The sequence below is a fragment of the Rhyacophila brunnea genome, unplaced genomic scaffold (genome assembly GCF_057557595.1).
Source record: "Rhyacophila brunnea isolate RB1 unplaced genomic scaffold, BYU_Rbru_1.0 scaffold_11, whole genome shotgun sequence".
Lineage (NCBI taxonomy): Eukaryota > Metazoa > Arthropoda > Insecta > Trichoptera > Rhyacophilidae > Rhyacophila > Rhyacophila brunnea.
Genome location: NW_028232763.1, coordinates 45,098,965 through 45,118,718, shown reverse-complemented (window position 1 = coordinate 45,118,718; position 19,754 = coordinate 45,098,965). Strand labels below are relative to the sequence as shown.

The following is a 19,754-nucleotide window of genomic DNA, read 5'->3' as shown; positions in this document are numbered from 1 at the left end:
ACAATAGGATGTCAATAATTGTCAACAGTCATTAGGTACATATTATGATTATACGAGAAAAACATCGTGTCAATAAGAAAGTCACTGAACATGAGTACGTAGGTATGCGATGTTTTTAACCATTGCAAAATAAAACTTGAATAACTATCCAATGTTTGTGAAATTCAATACTTTCCTTCGTTGATTCTGTACATGTCAGTGGCGAAGGCTGTTGACATCTGACATAAATAGTGCAAACTAAACTTTTGTCAGTCAAAAGTATTTGTTTTCATTGAAAACAAATACTAGAAACTACAATGTGTAGACAGTGTTTATTAGTTTTTAAAATGAAATTAAACCCTGCCTAATCCAAGCCATAGTAGATAATAGTAAAAAAAAAACATTAGTTTATCTATAAAATATCTAAAATTATGCCATTAAACCATAAATCATTTCAGAGATTTTGTAGATAGAAGAATATTTTTTATCGATTATGGTTTGGCTTAGGCAGGGATTACTGAATTTAACAAAACTAACCAACACCATCTCTAATGTTATGTATTCTTAATTCAACGAAAACAAATAAGTGTGCACTATTTTGTCGGATCGCCCATAGGACACCTAAACTATTATGGATTGGCTTAGGCAGGGTTTAATTGAATTTTAAAGACTAACCAGCACAATCTGCAAATTGTATTCTTAGTTCAATGAAAACAAATAAGTATGACTGGCAAAGTTTAGTGTACACTATTTATGTTGAATCTTAACAGCCCTCCCCTCCCCTCGCCGCTGGTACACGTAGGTATATTATTTCGTAAAACTGAATGTGGGAAATGATACATGTTGGTGTAAATAATTCTGTGTGCGAAAGGAAGAGGGCGATGAGTCGAAAATCGGTACTTTTCAGGAGAGGCAAAACAAAATTTGCGTCTTTGAGAATATTCTTAAAATTGTAATTAAACCGAAAATATAAATTTTTTTGGAAATTTTTTTTTGCACTTGTCTATTAAAATTGATATACTATGGCATAAATTTATCAGATTTTCAATAGTTATGGATTTTACTATATTTTTTTGACATATCCCTTTCTTCCTTTCGTATTTTTTAACAAAGAATATAAATTGACAACTTATCTCTTTTGACATGTAGGTACAAAAGGTGTGATTTTATTATTTTTTTATCATTTAGTGACAATTTAAATTATTTTTCCCCTCCAGACGGAGCATATGGATTATTATAATGTCAATAATGTAATCTGGCATTTATTATTGCAGGTGTAAGATGTAATAGTTTATTACTTTCATAGAATATACGTAGCTGGATTAAAGTTATTATTTAATAAAAAAATAGTTTTATTTTAATAGATTTATATTTGAAACAATATGTATAAATTTGATAGATAGTTAAAAATAAAACCAAAGGACATATCATTTTATTTTAATACATTTACATAGTAAATCTTCTTCTTCTTCTTTCAACCTGTCACGACCCAGCGTTGGGGAATAAGGCAAGCACAAGATCGCGCCACTTCCCTCGATCCATCGCCAACTCTTGCGCCTCCCGCCATTCCAGACCTGCAGCGCGTAGATCGCTTTTCTAGCACCGCTGCAGAGTGAGGGAGGACCGGTCACGACGACGGAACTCTTGAGGCTGTGCCACAAGGGTACAAAGTGTCGCACTCTTTTGCGGCATTACATATTTGACAGCAGTTAGAAATAATAACTAGGACATATGATTTTATATTATTTTTTACTTTATATTGTAAATTATAGTTACGTATTTGACACAGTTAGACATAATACCTACTACTTGTCAAGTCTTTCATGAAAATTATCCGGATTTATACATGGTACATTTATCTGGGATTGACAAGCAAAACTCATGAGTTTTTATCGATTAAATATGTAGAATACTGAGATCTTTTTTCTTCTCCTTATTAATTTGCACTGGACCACTGTAACATTTAGGAGGTTCAAGGATAACATGCCTTCCTCGGCGACTAAAAGATATTGACTGGAATTGTTGCAAATCATCCAGGCTATTTTTAAAGAGGATGTTATTAGCCTCGGCACTTTTTTTTTTAAATTGAAACCACTTCATCTGCTGGATGGACCCTTCAAGAGACAGGCAAAATCTAAAAACATGTCGTTGTACATTACTTTAACTACAAAATTATTATCTTTTTTCGTACAATTTTTAAGTAGATTGTACTAGTCTCTCGGTCTCTCGAACTTTCATTAAGTAGAAGTGCTTGTGTTTTGGTCGATGTACTAAGAAATCATTTATCTATTGATAGTGAATACAAATCTCCGCAACTTAAACAATTGAATAATCCTCGAGTAGTCTTGATATTCCTCTAAAATAGCATAGTTGTTTAATACCATTAAATTTATCTTCATTATTATCTTTTGAATCAGAAAATGGCATCATGGCTTCTATTTCTTGGGCTATTTTCCACTGTTCTTCTCTCCGAGAAGCATTCATTATAATATCACAATTAGTACCCAATTCTGTACCTGCAATTTACAATCAATGTAAATAAAGATATATAAGGCATTCTTCCTCGAAATACTATTACACAGGTACTTAAAAAATCAATTCCTTTCACCCATTGCATGTCATTTACTACTAATGGAATATAATATTGTAATTTAAAACAATATAATAATGCTAAATTATTATCTCCTGAATCAGAAAATGGCATCGTAGCTTCTATTTCTTGGGCTACTTTCAACTGTTCTTCAGTAAGACTACTGGTCCGAGAAGCATTCAGTATATCATAATTAGTAGTCAATTTAGTAACTGCAATAACACAAACATAATCAATAGTAAACAAAGATAAATATAGGTACCTAAAATAACCTTCCTTGTAATACTATCACTTCAAAAATCAATTCATTATGACTGTACTAATGGAAGATGATAATGTAATTTGAAACTATAAAATAATGCTAATGATAATATGTGCAGCACTGTTGAGTAAATTGAAATATTCGTTGAAATTGTTGGTTTAAAGAATTATCATCACTTTAATGATTGCAATAATATCGAGGTTATGTTATGACGTTTACTTACCTGTATTATTTTGAGACATTTCCTTCGCGAGCCTCATGATTAATTCGATTCTTTCACGAGACATAGTAATAAGTATATTATTACTATCAAAAATGAACTGTAGATAGAACAATAACCAACTTTAACGTTTGACAGCCTAAAAGCGGGAACAGCAAATAGAGATGACTCGATGACGTTTAACTCGAACTGGTGTGAACAGAGCCAATGGTCGAAAGCAATACGGCGTTGTCGCGACTCAACGCTGTCTTCCTTTCGGCGTGTGACAAAAACTAAAGTTTCCCTGCGAGATGATTACATTCAACGCATTTATGCTTTCGAAATATTACGAAAAATAAATCATCGCATATTGTTAATATACAAAATTTACTTACATAGCGGCGTTAATTCGACTGGTCCCTTTTCTGCTTTACGCATATATGCATTAAGGTTAGTTTTGCATACTCAACTCATTTTACCAAATTTCAGACTCATCGCCCTCTTCCTTTCGCACACAGAATTATGCAATGACTCTTATTATCTAAATAGGTAACAATATTCCAATTGATATTTGAAATAAGCTATAACGGTAATATTCATTTTAATCATTCTATATATTTATTTATATATAATATATTATTTCGAACGCATCTTTTAAATTATACAGAGATGTCGAATAATCGTTTCATTATGACAATATGACCTACAGATTGTAAACATTCTGACCAATCTAACATTTAGTGAAAAACTGGCTGAAATGGCTCTCCTGAGTAGGGTAGTGTTTCCGTGTCAAAAAAAAAAAAATACGCAGCCTGCGAAACCTCTAATAACCACTGATAACGGAAAAAGTATTATAATTAAATATTAATTGTGCATTTATAGTTAATGCATTTATATTGCACCGTTGTTATATTTTTGACATAGTTTGACAATTAAAAAAAAATACCTAAACTAGGGAAAAGCGAAATTTTAAATATGGTACATATTATTTTTAATAGAAAAAGCGAACACAGCTGGTTAAGATACAGTCAACCATAAGAAATATGCTAGCGAACATTAGCGACTCTCGATGGTGTCTATCGCAAAGATCGTTATAGTCAAGATGGATGGTTCTGCATTGCGCTCCAAGAATACAAATTTAACAATCTACAAATTAAGCCCTGCCTACCCAAACCGCTGACATAGTTTAATGTGCACTATTTATATAGCATCCCCACAGTCTACTTCCACCCTTTGTCACTAATGTAAATCATTATGGTTTTAATCATATTATCAAGATGACATAAAATATATTTACTGCACATTGTTTACCTGATGGTTTTGCGATCGGAGAGCATATAGTCTGAAGCATAAATGTATTACTGTCGTTTTGCCTGGCAACATTAGTGGGAGCCACGGTTGACGATACTGCCGCAGTAGACGATGGATTTTGTGGAACAATGGTGGTGAAGGAAAATACTGCCGGCGGAGCTGTCGATTTCATTTCAGGTTTAGGAGGTTCTTGAAGACCTGGGAATGATAATCACAGAAATTGAACTACTATATTAAAGAGCAGTGGCGAACACTGCCTGTTTGGTTGAGGTAAACGATTACATAATACAACAAACTAAAAGAATAACAAATACACATTTAGACAACATAATAAACCTGTAGTATTGTAACAGAACAATTAATACCACCAGGACATTAACACCCATGTAAAAAAAAATCCACAGACATTAATCTATCCGTATAAAATAGAAACTTTTAAATAAAATTTTCCTTGACGCAACAATTGATACAAAAATATATTTATATACGGGAGGTGTTTGTTCAGGAGGTTTATTAGTGGGGGGGGGTTTGGTCTAGCTCTAGGACAGTGGTCTCCAAACTCAACAAGGATGTGAGCTACTCTCAGAAATTGAAATTGTCTGGCGAGCTCTACTTATACATATTCCTCCTTTATATCTTTTTATCATCGTCCTTTATCGTACCATACATAATATGCATACTTTAATTATTTATATATAAACTAAATAATAAATGAAAAATATATTGAAATAAGTGTGAGTAAAAGTAAAAATAATTTATTAGTGAAAAGAATGGCATTCACTTTCCTCCACAATTTTTTCAATTGTCGGTGAGTACCTTGTCACTCCCATCCAAATGCAATTATCAAAATGTACATCTGTGAGTCTATTTCTATATCTCTACTCTTAAGCGACAACTCACTTTGAAATTCTATCAATTCCATTTTTGATGAAGGGCCATCTTCTTGAAAATTTTTGACGATACAGATGGATAGGTTTTCATTTCGTATTCCAATAATAAAATTTGAGAATGCAAATTTATACATGATAAAATATCCTACGTGAGCTACCGAAAATGCAGCCGTGAGCTACCGGTAGCTCGTGAGCGACCGTTTGGTGATCACTGCTCTAGGGTGTAATTGTCCTAGAGCCCCGCAGTATATAATTACGTGTGGCAAACACAGACCCCTCTACACCAACCCGCCTCGCACTACATTAGGTCTCAATCGAGCATATTACGAGGCCCTACGTTTGATGTGAAGCATCAGCAGTTTTCCGCACTGGTATTTTTTTTATATTATTATGTATTTTGTTTATTTATTTTAAACATTTGATGACTGCATAAAGTATTTTTATTACATAAAATAGTATTCTTTTAAACCTCTCGCTCTTATGTTTTAGAATATAGTCATATTTCAGTACATACATGTGCAGTGGTGTTAAGATTTTTTACATTTATTAATTTTTAAACGCATTTATAAAACCATTAGTATAATTTATGTCGACATTATTATAGTGAAATATTTACAATAAAAAATTATATTGATAATCTCTGTGATCCCAAATTTGACAAGAATTAGCCATTTTATTATTCAAAAAATGGGCAAGATGAACACATTTGAAGATAATTATTTTTTTTTTTTTTTTCGACCATGTCCGATCCTGATAGGATCATATGGGCCTCCACAGAGTGGAGGTTTGTATTGACAGATTTTGTTTTTTACGAGAAATGGATGTCAGCCACTTGCTCAACCTATTAGGTCCATACCCTGACACACACAAATTGAAAAACAATATGTGTACTTGCCAGACCCAGGATTCGAACCTGGGACCCACGGCTTTGTAGTCCAACGCTTATGCCGCGCGGCCACCGTGGGTGGATTATTACCGTATATATAATATTGTACCGTTTAAAAAAAAAAAAAAAAATTCGGATAGGTTGAAACACGCGCGTTAACATCATTTTACTCCCTACTTCATTTGGACATAGTTATGCAGAAAGTAGCCAGTCCACAAAAAATAAAAAAAATGAGATTTGATATAGATCAGATGCGAGAAGGTTTTCTCTACATTCTGCTGAAAATAGCCAAGCCGCAAAACATTATTCTTGAAATAAAATACTATTTACAATTTGACATTTTACATTTTTACATACATTTTTAACAATCATGTTGTTACTAAAGTGCCATTATCTCAGCTCGACATTATTGTGGACTGGCTACATTCTGAATAACTATGTTCAATTATAGTTTGTCAATTTATGGCTACGGCCGTATGTTGTAGCTTAACCACTGGGGAATGCCAAAAGAAATGGCGTATTTCAAAAAAACACTACCTTATTCTTAGGTCAATAATTATTATAAAGCAATCATTATTCGTAGGATATTTATCACACTTGAATGGTCAAAGACAGCTTATAATTAGTATCTTTAGAATTATCTTCAAATGTGTTAATCTTGCCCATTTTTTGAATAATAAAATGCCTAATTCTTGTCAAATTTGGGATCACAGAGATTATCAATATAATTTTTTATTGTAAATATTTCACTTTAATAATGTCGACATAAATTATACTAATGGTTTTGTAAATGCATTTAAAAATTAATAAACGTAAAAAATCTTAACACTACTGCACATGCATGTACTGAAATATGACTATATTCTAAAACATTAGAGCGAGAGGTTTAAAATAATACTATTTTATGTAATAAAAATACTTTATGCAGTCATCAAATGTTTAAAATAAATATAAAGGATAATAAGGCTTCAAAAATATATAAAAAGATTGTCTAAATGTCCAGGATCATGCTTTGAATATACAATAAAAGCTCCATTTTGACCAACGCTGAGCACGTCCGCCCTTATTATGTACATCTATTTGAATTATGGAGTTGTTGAGTATCGGAACACAGTTAAAAATTGCATTGTACAACCAAATATTTTTAATTATTTATTATTGAAGTAAAATAACTCCGCAGGCGACTTTTTTACTATTAGAGCAAATTCGTGATCTGTATTTATCTCACTTATCTGGTCGACTCGCAACGCCGGGCCCTTCCTGAGTCTGGGCCCCCAGGCTAGAGACCCCCCTTGTGGGGGCCATGGGTACAACATATGGTTGACCAATAAATTTTTCTATATGACATCTTTTTTCAGTTTTTATACACTTCAGTAATATGGCAATTTCAGTAATTTGGTACCATCTGGTTATAGATGATTAGTGTTCCACCACTGTATATATTTTTTTACAATCAACTTTATTTTTTATAATTTGGTCAACCATAAGCATGAATCCCGTGTGTCCTCAGACCCTCAATTATTCTTCAAAAAAATTTATAACAATGCAGTAAACTTACCGGCGGCCTTTGCTTGATTTGCTTGAACGATGGAAAGCGTACTTTTCCCTTTAAGTGCATCAAGAATTGCAGTCGATTTCCCAAAAGTGAAAGTCGTGGACACTTCAGGCTTCTTGATTACCTCTGCAGGCTTGTTATTGGCCACGGCGAACATTCCCGAGTTCATCGGCACATTACTGACGGACTGGGCCGGTGGAGGTTTTGATGTAATCGTAACACTGGGCTTGGCGATCGGTGCAGAGAAGATTTGAGTAGGTTTAGATGCGGGGATACTAATATTTCCTTTGACTGTCACATTAGATACTGGCACGGGTGTCGGAGTGACTTGAGGTGTCACTGGTTTAGTCACTGGCAGATAATTCGAAGGGTCACAGTCATAGTAAGAAGGATGCCTGGCAGGAGTTTCTACTGTCACCGGTTTGATTCGCACCGTTTTGTGATTGAGAAGGACTTCTCTGAGGGCATTTTGCTTTTTCGCTGTAAACTTTGCCTTTCTTTCGCTGATGGCTTTGTACTTGGCGTCGAGTATATCGGCTGGCTGCAGGCTTAGGTTCAGTAAATTTTTTGTGAGCGTCGATAATGATTCACTGGAAGAAGGAAGACAATAATTATTATTAAATGGGAAAATTGCGATTAGAATTTATTACGGAGATAATTTCAGTGTGATCACAGTGTTGAAGCTTGATTTGATACAAATAGAAAGGATGTCATCCTATACACATTTTGATTTTTTATAAAAATCGATATAACCAACTATGAATATATCAAAAAATCTTTTCTGTATGTTAGAGAAAACTTAATAAACTAAATTTTAATAATAAACATCACCACATAATATGTATGTAATAATAAGATGGGATTCTTTAACAAATTAACATTTTATAACGTTTTTGTAATTCTAAGTTTATCTTTGATTTTAAATAAAAAAATATTTTTCTCCTAATTGTTTTTAGATACATATCAATACGTTAGAGCAGTGGTTCCCAAAGTTGACTGGGCTCCGATCCATCTAACAAAAATTTCCAATCTTGGGACCCACCTCTTAGCTGTCTAAGAGAAAAGAGGGCATAAATATTGGTAACGCTCAGATTCCCTAGTGGCGAGTTGTGGAACTACCTAATGCTGTCTTATTTGTTCTAATTGAAATAAAAAAAATATTTTTTATAAGTTTTACCAATATGAATGAAAGACTGTTGAAATAAGAAACACAACTTAAAAAAATATATTACTTAAATACCTACACCTGCAAGGTTTTTTTTACAAAGTTATTTCAATGGGAAGGATGTATTTGTTTCTTATTTTTCTTCATTACAGTTTTAGAATCAACTTCAACTTTAGTTACTTTTAATCGCAGTGAGTTTGATATATCCAATTTATTTCGGTATTTAGTTTTAATGTTAACCATAGGCGAAAATCCGACCTCACATAGATATGAGGTAGTAAAGAGGAGGAAGACTTTCATAGCTTCATCGAACAGGCAAGGGCAACTGAGAGCCAGAATTTCGTAACTTAATTTATTTCAATTTTTAGGAATTATAAATAGCGGAATGAAATATCAAATTTATCACTTCCTATTTTTTTGAATTCATGTATACAGTGGCGAGGGCCCACTCAATATTCGCCATAGTTTGGGAAACCATGCGTTAGAGGATGAACCACGGAAGTCACGTTTGGACTTTTGTTCAGGAGAGTGATTTTAGTGTAGGTTAAATGTTTGAAACTCTATAACTTTTTAAAGAACTATAGTAATTAGGGCCTGTAAACGGTATTATTCATAATTAAATTTATTTTTGACCATAGTATAGATAGAAATACCAAATTATTTAGAATTAATAAATTAATGGACTTCCGTGTTTTATGTTCTAACAGATAATGTAGAAGTACCACTAAGCAATACTTCACCTATAGATAATACACGGAAGTCCATATAGGTAGAAATAAATTATTTTTATTTACTGTGCATCATATTATTAATAATTATTTTATTATAAATACACAAAATATTTCAGTAAGTCTAAATATGAAAAGGAATTATATATTTTTTAATTTACATAAGTACAAGATTATTTGAAATTTATTATTGCTCTAGAAAAAAATCAACGCAATGATAATTGAAGAGTGACATTCCAAACCGGCCTAAGTCTAAAAATCTGATTTTGAGATAATCATATTTTTGTGATTTGCAATTTACCTCTTAACTTTTCGGTACTATAATGTTTGGCAATTTTATAGAAAATTCAAAGACTCGAAAACATAGTATATAAATAACTTTAAAAAGTATAGTAAAACTCCAAAAAAATTCATTCAAAAACTGACTTTTTTTTCAAAATGGCCCTAAGTCTGTACTAAGTACAGTTTGGGACACAATAAAATAAAGTTTAGTGTCTTTTGTGTATACAATTATGATTGTGTAATAGAATGTGGTCATGGACAGTTCTGTTGGGATGATTAATGAATAAAAATTATATAAAATTTCTTTCACTTTGATGCATTTTTTGATAAAAAGGTAAACATTGTAACTTTTACAGCATAATAATATATTATATAATAATACTACAATGTAGGATCATTTTCAATAAAAAAATAGTTTACTGATGTGCACATGAACTTATAAAACACAAATTCTCTAATATTTCGTCTGACATTTCTAATCTGACGTGTTACAATATTATATTATGGCCGCTTGAAGCGTAAATGTAGCAAAAAGAGTTCAACTGCGCATGCGCATATATCCTTAGGCCAGTTTGGAAAGAATCAACCGTTACCTTAGTGCTGTTTTGAGAAAAAAAAGGCAAATAATACTACAATGTAGGATCATTTTCAATAAAAATGTGCACATGAACTTATAAAACACAAATTCTCTAATATTTCGTCTGACATTTCTAATCTGACGTGTTACAATATTATATTATGGCCGCTTGAAGCGTAAATGTAGCAAAAAGAGTTCAACTGCGCATGCGCATATATCCTTAGGCCAGTTTGGAAAGAATCAACCGTTACCTTAGTGCTGTTTTGAGAAAAAAGGCACATTTCGACATCAAATTTAAGAGACTTAGGATTTTTTGTAAAATATAAGTTTTAGTGAGAATATAGATCTCAACACACTCTATCGGATTCCATCAAAACATGAAAATTTGTAATTTTGGACTAAGGCCGGTTTGGAATGTCACTCTTCAATTATTCCTGGTCATTCTCCGGGACATCAGCTGATGAGGAATTATGTGGAATTCTATCATAAAATTCTTGAAAATCTGGAGATATCCATTGTTTCATAGTTTGCAGATCTTAACCGGACACGGTGGTTTTGCCTCGAAGCTCTTGGCCTAATAGAATCTCCGACTTGCTTATGTGCCGAATTGCAGGATGCCGATCACATCCTCTGGGAGTGTCCCCATATTATGTCGGTTGAAAGGGAAGAGCTTCTCAAGTCGGTTTGACCCTCAGTTGGACCGATCGGCCATTGCGACTTGGTATCTACGGGGGAAAATTTGTCAGCTTTTAAAAAGTTTGCGGCGTTTTACGGCGAGCGAGAAGATCGGAGGTCCACAGTTTGGAAATTTTCATCGGAGAACTTCGCCTTATAACGTAGATAACCAGCGCCATCTTAAGATATAAATAAAATAGAAAAAAAAAGGTGTGCCATCAATATTCTTTTTTCGAGCCACAAAAGGAGCTGAAGATGATGCATACAAAGAGCAATAATTGTTTATATCATTTAACTCCATGTTAATAACTTTAAAAGGCTTGTTTTTTTACATGTCCCTACAAACTGAACCAAATCCCATGGAGTAACAATCTGCATACCGTTCAGCATCTTTTTTGACGTTCTGTTATAGAGTGGTCAGTGTCTATCTCCATGTGTGTATGGCCTCGTAATAGGAATTTGTGATTTATGACTTTCAGCGTAGGAATGGTTTTCAGAAACCAGGTATGTATATGAAAAAACAATCATGATATTCCTATTTCGGCCAGGGCAATTAATTATCATACCAAATCGTCAGCCCTTCAATATTTGCTAAAACATTGCTAAATGCCCATTTCATCAAGCAGCAGCCGATCTTATTGCCACCCCATCCACTTTTTATTTCATCCACATCAGTATTGTGTCTCACTCACCACTTGCATCATCGTAAATTGTAAAATTCAGAGTCTACAATTTTCTCAGATGGAAACTATACGGAGTAGGTAAAACTTCTCAAAGTCAACCATTATTACTTTCATACTGGTAATTTTTCCTCTTGCAAGAGTTTTATCAATCTTATTTAATTGCAGATGCTTCCTGTATGTGGTCTTCCAAAAGGTGTCTTTGAATTTCTTTTTCTTCAAAAGAAATATTGACATCTTAGGGCTATCGCAAGCGTCACAGGTATCATTGCTTGGCAAATCAAACCCGAATTAAATTTTTATTTTATTTAATTGAAAATCCATTTTGAATAGGTATATGGCGATAGAGCCACAATTTTGGGTTCATTCATGTGGTTATATTCTTTGGAGAATAAATTAAACATTTTTGTAATACTTGTTTATGTATAACTAGCTGCATATCCCGGCGCTGCCCGGGAGTTACGTAGAGTGCAAGGAATTGAATTTAAAAAAGTTAAAAAATATAATATTTTAGATTTTTATTGTTTTGTACATTTATTGCATTTAAATATCTAAAAAAGTAGTACAAATTCTATTTATTATTATAAAACTGTCCCCGGGGTGCAATGGGTTAAAACTGAAATTCGGGACTCCGACCACGCACTCCGGCTCTGATGCCACTACATACAATTATTGTCCGTGAGTGAAGCATTCCGATCTACGCGTAACACGTCGCCCGCGCCAACCTGGCGGTTATTAGTTTTTCTAATCTAACTTTGCCATTTGACCTCCGATCAAGCTGAAATAAACGCCAATATTTTTTAAATGTACACATTCTAGCGACATTTTTAATAAAAAATGGGGGTTGCAGCATTAATTTCCGCGTTTCAAGACCTTGTACGCGGCGACTTTTTTTCTGCAAAAACCGTAAAACTGTCCCCGGGTTGCAACGGGTTAAATCTGAAATTTGAGACCCCGACCACGCACTCCGGCACTACTGTCCAAATTTTGTCGAAATCCGACTGCGCGTGTGGATTTTTACAAAGAAAAACGAAAATAATAGTATAGATAATACGTACCTACCTAACGTTTGTTGGACTTCCGTGTTTATGGAATTATTATAATGGTTTATTAACATTTTTCTTAGAGCATAAACATCGTAAAAAGGACACCCGTTGTTTATGCACTAAAGTGAATTGGACTTCAGTGATTTTTTAATTAGCTATATCGGTTAATTTACTACTTATGGACTTCAGTGTTTCATTCATTTATGTAATGAAATAAAAGAAAATTTTCTGCATATTTAACTCAGAAACGGTAAAAACTGGACTTCCGTGGTTCATCCTCTAATGTACAGATATATATTAATTAAAACACTTTAAAATGTGAAATGTCTCAAATTGCAAGCTTTACATTTATACACTGATTTTCCTCTAATGCAAAGTGCCAGGGAGAGAAAAGGCACAAGGAAATTAACAAAAAAGAAAGGAATTTAATAAATATAACAAAAAAACGAAGCTAATCATACGGACAGCAAAAATTATGTGAAGACGCCGCAAATTTTTAAAATGCAAGATAATTGGCCTTTGTGGCGACCAGGTCGGACGGCCCGATGGGCCCAACAGCTGGTTGGACCGACTCGAATAACTCTTCCCTCTCGGGGCACATTCTCGGATATTCCCAGAGGATGTGGTTTGCATCCTGTTTTTATAGTCCAAGCTCAAAGAGCATGGCAGCAAACCCACCGTGACCTGTCAAAAATTGACTGGTGTGTCAACCTGGTTATCTCCAATTGCCATTTAATATCCGGGAAGAACAAATATGTGTCCCGGCCCTTGGTAGATTCATTCCACTTTCGCTGCCAGGTGGTCGATGCTGCATCCAGCGTCAAAAGACGTATTCTCCACTTCAACGAGGTAGGTTACTTTTTCAGCAACAAGCCGAGGAGGCGGGGAAAGGTGAGACAGTCAACACTTTTACATGTAAACAGTTATTACCGCGATTGTTTAAAATACAGACTATTAGTGCAAGTAAATCCATGCACGTGTAACAGTATTTCTCAGTATTATTCAGGCTATACATTAGCTGGGGCACGGTCTAAAACGATCGTGACTACACGACGCGAAGATTGTGCAAACGATGCCTGCAGAATAAAACATAATTTGTCAGAAAAATTCAACATGCGTTCATTTAATGTTCTGTTTATTGTTCTATTAGTAACAATAATAATATATTCATTGACATGTTTTCTTTTTCAAGTGGGTAACGTTTTTTAGTCATCTTTACACGATTCAAGAATTAATACCCCCGTCGCCATCACGAAACAAATTGACGTGTTCACAGCTCGACTTTCGCTCTCCGATTGCCAGTGAGTCCAAAATTTCGTCGCACATAGGTGCGATATATAACTATAGAGTTGAAAATTATTTACCGTTTCACGCTCTTAACTATTTTCACAAATATGCCAAACAGATAGAACATGTCTTCGGTTTGTTATGATTCGATTTATTGACTATCTTTACCTCGAACTGTCACATAGAAAATTGACATGGACTTTCCAGCATGAAAGAACCTTTACCAAATGTTATTTTAGAGGATTAAACGTTCCATATGCACCTGTTACTGAAAGCCTTTGTAGACAAGAGTGGTCGGCCGGTTTTGTTGTTGTAGATCTGCGGCTTGATGGATTCCATAGACTTTTGGAGAGCTTTCACCATGCACTGCTGGCGAGTGAGGATATCGTGCTGCCTCACCAGCGGTTGGTACACTTTGTCCATCGTGGGCATCTTCATCACGTCTTTGTCACCCATGTCTCGGAGGGCACTGGGGAATAAATATTTTATTCTGTTAAAAAAAATCGATGAGTTAGTGTGTAGCCAGTGAGGAAGGGTGGAGGTAGGCTGCAAACTACACTTCAGACTGTCAGACAAACTTATTTGTTTTCATTGAACTAAGAATACAAAAGTTCAGATCTTGTTGATTAGTTATAAAAATTGAATCTAAGACTGCCTAAACCAAACCTATGATAGCCGAGCAACTAACGCGTCGGCTTATAATGTCATGCAAATACACTTATTGCTTTTCATCGTGTGTTTGGAGTCGAGAGTATGAACCTAATAGGTTGAGAAAATGGCCAACATCTGACAATCCGGGCATTCCCTCAAAAATAGTGCACACCTTTTCAGTCACATTTATTTGTTTTTGTTGAATTAAGAATACATATTACAAATTGTGTTAGTTAGTTTTTTTTAACTTATTAAGCCCTACCGAAACCAAACCATAATAAATAAAAAATATTCTTCTATAAATATATAATATCTAAAATTATGGCATTAAATTTTAACAACTAACCAACAACAAATGCTATTTGTATTCTTAGTTCAATGAAAACAAATAAGTATGACTGACAAAATTCAATGTGCACTATAATTGATGTCAGATCTCCATAGCCTCCTCCACTATTCGCCAGTGTGTAGCTATTGTATGAGAATTGAGTTATTGAAAACAGAGCACATACATGCAATGAAATCTCGATTTTACATTTGATGCATATTTTTTGAATGTTTGGCATGCTTTGCGAGAATGTTACTTTCCTCTTGATTCTTGAACAAACATGTTCATTGCTGACACATTATTACGTTAACATAAAATTAAAAATTCAATAAATAAAATGTAAAAATATATGTAAACAATAAGAATAAAAAATGTCAGCAACAACCAACCGTCACATTCAAGCTGAAACGCAGAATGACAAACAATACCGTGTGTTATATTGTCGAAAAATTAAAAACACACTAACTTCACTTTTTTCTTGCACTCATCTTGAAATGTTTCCCATTGTTCGTCGAGAGAATTGTTAATTTGCTTTAGCTGCGTTTCAATGTAATAAAGAGTCCGCTTGATCGAAATCATCCGATTGGCCGACACGGGATCCAACTGTGCCAACTGCTCAAGTTCCAGTGCTCTAAAATGGAGATTATCAGAAAGGTAAGAATAATTAACAGAATTGCATATAAAAATATCATAAGATACGTGGAAATTGATATTTTCCATTCGATACATTCCCAAATGTACAACACATCTGAAATTTACTCACTCTGGTTGCATTCTGGCTTCCGCTAAGATAGCGCACGTCTTGATTAAATTCTGCTTCAGCATCATGACCTGGTGCTTGATCTCCTTTTCCGACCAGACCGTATCGATGGGCTCCCGGTCAGACTGTGCCAGGACCGTTGCAATTGATTTCATTTCATTGCCTGTGCCAATCTGCAATGCAAAGAAGCAATGCTATAATATTATATAGCCTATATTGTACTTATTCTTATTGTACAATTCTCATCGATCTAATACAGACCGATAGATATAAAACATTTAATATGTACAGTAAAACCTCATTAGTAAGAACACTGATAATTCGAAATTCGCCGTAATTCGAAATTTTCCCGAAAAATAAGTCCTTTAACATTATTTTCATAATATTAAACCATACCTTTAATTCGAATCCCTGGCACACAAGAATATTCAATAAATCTTAATAAAGTACACTATTTCATGAGCCAGTCATTGAAAATTGGACAGATTTTTCTTAAAAAACTTTAAATTACTTATTTTAAGGTAATAAAAATAATCCTGACATTTTATGACCCAATTCGGTAGGCACATCTATGATCGGAAACGAAATTAATGAAAATCAAAATTTTTTTTTTCAAAATTTTAATATTTTTCCGCCATACATTTCATAATTCGAATTTTTTTTCGATTTTTGGTCCCATGGAATTCGTATTAACGAGGTTTTACTGTATTGATATTTTCCAAAACGTTTCAACTATAACTAAAGGCAAGTAAGGAATACTAATGTTCATACATTTTTTTATTCATATGGCAATAATCTTGTATCATGCTGACATATTGTGTGTTTATGAAATTAAAATACACTCCTAGTCGCTCATAGTTAATCGATATAATAAATATTTTACATTGTTGCAGGGCTTTTTGCTTGTTTTCTACAATACTTGCAAGTCGTGAATATTTATAATAGAATACAATTTGTAAAAAAACTGATACACCGCAGAATACTGTTCAGCGATTCGTGATATTCCATGCATGAGGGTCAACTCAATAAAATAGGAATATGTAGTCAATTTATCAATGAATAATCTATATATTAAATATGTATAATGGATAAAAGTGGATAATATTGATGGTGAATTGAAGATTTTTATAAACATTGCTTGTTATAATTACATTAAATATAATTGAATAGTAAAAATGAGTAAACTTATAATTTATTTATACCTGCGTATTGATGGTTTGGCAGCGTTTAAGTAAATCATACAAATCCAATTGAAAATCATTCACTTCTTTGAGCAGCATCGCTTTCATCACTTTAGGAGTAGGTATATGTTTTTCTGGTTCTTCGGGTCTGTCAGGAACAGAAGTCGTATGAGGAGGTGGAGGCACCTGCTACAGCGTTAAATAAGATAAAAGATTAAGTATAATATTTAATAAATGTTCTAATAAGTGTTACAACTAGATTTGGAAAAGTTGAATTTTAAATCAGTATTAAATGCTGACAATAATTCATGTCATTACAAATTTTGTAATAAGTTAGTATATTATTATTATAAACATACCACATGATATGTAAGTGTGAGGTTCGATAATTAATTAAAATATGAAGTCATTTCAGTGTAAAGCAGCAACCATTTTTGATTTAGGGATACGATAGACAATAGCTATGTCTACATTTGATCACTTCATCGAGTAGGTTTACGCATGCTTTATAGCTAGGGTTGCAATACCGGTATTTCAAAACCGGTATCTCAGGATTTTTCGATACCGATATACCGGTTTTAAAAATCAGACAATACCGATATATTCGGTATTGAAAGTGGATATAAAATGTATTAATTAATATAAAAGGTATTGCACGACTGTATTTTTTTGTCTATCTGGTTTATTTCCGTTGGCCTTCGACCTTGGTGACCAGTAAGAACATGTGCAAATACACTATTACATTATAAGTAGGTACCTACTTTTCTGATTTTTATTTTATCCAAATATTTTCACCAGTCGCCTGTGGATCTTATAAGTTGTCAGATCTATTTTTAGATGTATCTGAAATTGCGCTCAAATACCCACCTATTGTTTGTTTGTCTAATCATTAGAAACCTCGGCTCTATAGATCTACCATCATAAATTGGCATTTCAGCGAGGGCGCTAGTATGACATTGAGAATATTACCATAACTAACAAAAAAATGTTAATTTATAATTTTTTATTGGTAGTAGATTTCTGTACAAATATTATGCAATCCATAATTCGAGAAACATGTTGTAAAATTAAATGGCATTTGTAACAAATTTATCCTCGATAGACAATTTTAGTTTCAAATTCGACCGGCTGCCAACTTACGATGGTAGATCTTTAGTGGCGAATATTAAATTTATATTATAATAAATAGTAAGTCTACTATAATGGACTTGCTGTGCCTAATAAATAGTTTGATGTTTATCTTCTCAATAGTAGCTTATAGAATAATAGAGAAATTATTTTTTTTAACAAAAAAGTGAGCAATATTGTGTTTGGCTTTATTTCTTATGGGATAAAAGTAAAGTAGTTAAGAGTAAAAAGTGTAATAAAACATTAGGTAGAATTAGTGGGGTACATCCAAGAACACTTCGTAAAATAAATTTATTGAAAGACCATTCGAATGCCTTTACCTATTTTTATATTATTACATACAAATATGTAGGTACTTATGCATTTAGATATTTTTGGGAGAAAATATTAATATTTTAAAGAGATTTTTATATCTATATTTATTGGTTTCTGTCTTTTTTATATTTTTCAAGAATACCGGTATTGTAAATACCGAAATACCAGTATTGGTATTTTCATTCGGTATTGCAATTACTATTTATAGCCCGTTTATGTGCATGGATTTACTGGCGGCAGTACGTATTTGGCGCGACCATAACGATAAAACGTATTATCGTGCACATTGCAACACTGCATGCATGGCTCAAAAATGTTTAGTAAAAAATTCAAACTACACCGCACAGAACATTTTGACTGTTAACAATTTTCACTACCTGTCATATAGCACCATACAATGACAACAATACTATTGCGTCTAAATAGTTATTATTATGATAGTTTAATTGGCACACTATTGGTGCCAGTAAATCCACAGTAGTTTTGTACATGCTTCACTTCTACATCAAATAGTTTTCATATTTTTATAATGCTGATAATACAAAGATGTAAAAATAATAGTATTTTCAAAAAACTATACTACACAGAATATTTTTGTTTTGAATCCTTTAAAAATATAGTATTTTGGCTTATTTGGTGTAAAATTATAGTACAATATGCTATAATACATTTTTCGCAGAATCATTCGGATGGCAGCATTGACATGATGTTGAGAAGTCCATCGGTGCAATTTCATCATTAAAAACGGCCATTATGAAACTGGTTTGAGGCAGGCAATGAGCAGGCTAAGTAAGTACACCCAATCCTCCTTTTGGACGGTTTCGAAATAACACAGTTTAAAAAAAGTACCGATTATTTTTTATTTACACTGATTTTTTTGCTTTAACACACTTTAAAAAAACTAAAAGAATAAAAATACGTATGTATGTACATATTTTATCAAAAAATTGCATTGCAATGGACCGCACGCCACTGGTGTATACATATGTTGTCATACGTACGTACATGGCGCTACTAGTCAGTCACTTCGGGTTCGATATGAGAGACGCGCCGCGTGCTTCGGCCTCAGCGTCATTAAATATTTCCAGCGATGAGTGATTTTTCGCCAGCGAAAAACAGCAGTAAACGGGCACGTTTATTGTCAAGTAGCGACACTGAATGAATATATTTCTCTATGATAAATTTAATGTGAATCTAAAACTATGTATTTTTATGTACCTAAGTATAAATATTTTTATGTATAAATAATAAATAAATTCGATTTATTTTTGAGTTGAAG

At 33.3% G+C, this 19,754-nt stretch overlaps 1 protein-coding gene across 1 annotated transcript in view; it reads right to left on the bottom strand.

The window, feature by feature from the left end:
* LOC147078752 (uncharacterized) overlaps positions 1-19,754 on the bottom strand; it is a 53,031-nt gene that overhangs the window by 16,027 nt on the left and 17,250 nt on the right. Inside the window, exons 13-18 of the mRNA XM_085960428.1 lie at positions 17,054-17,221; positions 15,855-16,024; positions 15,558-15,722; positions 14,375-14,581; positions 7,676-8,262; positions 4,342-4,539 (exon numbers count right to left, since the gene is read on the bottom strand). Coding sequence (XP_085816554.1) covers positions 4,342-4,539; positions 7,676-8,262; positions 14,375-14,581; positions 15,558-15,722; positions 15,855-16,024; positions 17,054-17,221 — 1,495 coding nt within the window. The remainder of the gene's footprint in view (positions 1-4,341; positions 4,540-7,675; positions 8,263-14,374; positions 14,582-15,557; positions 15,723-15,854; positions 16,025-17,053; positions 17,222-19,754) is intronic.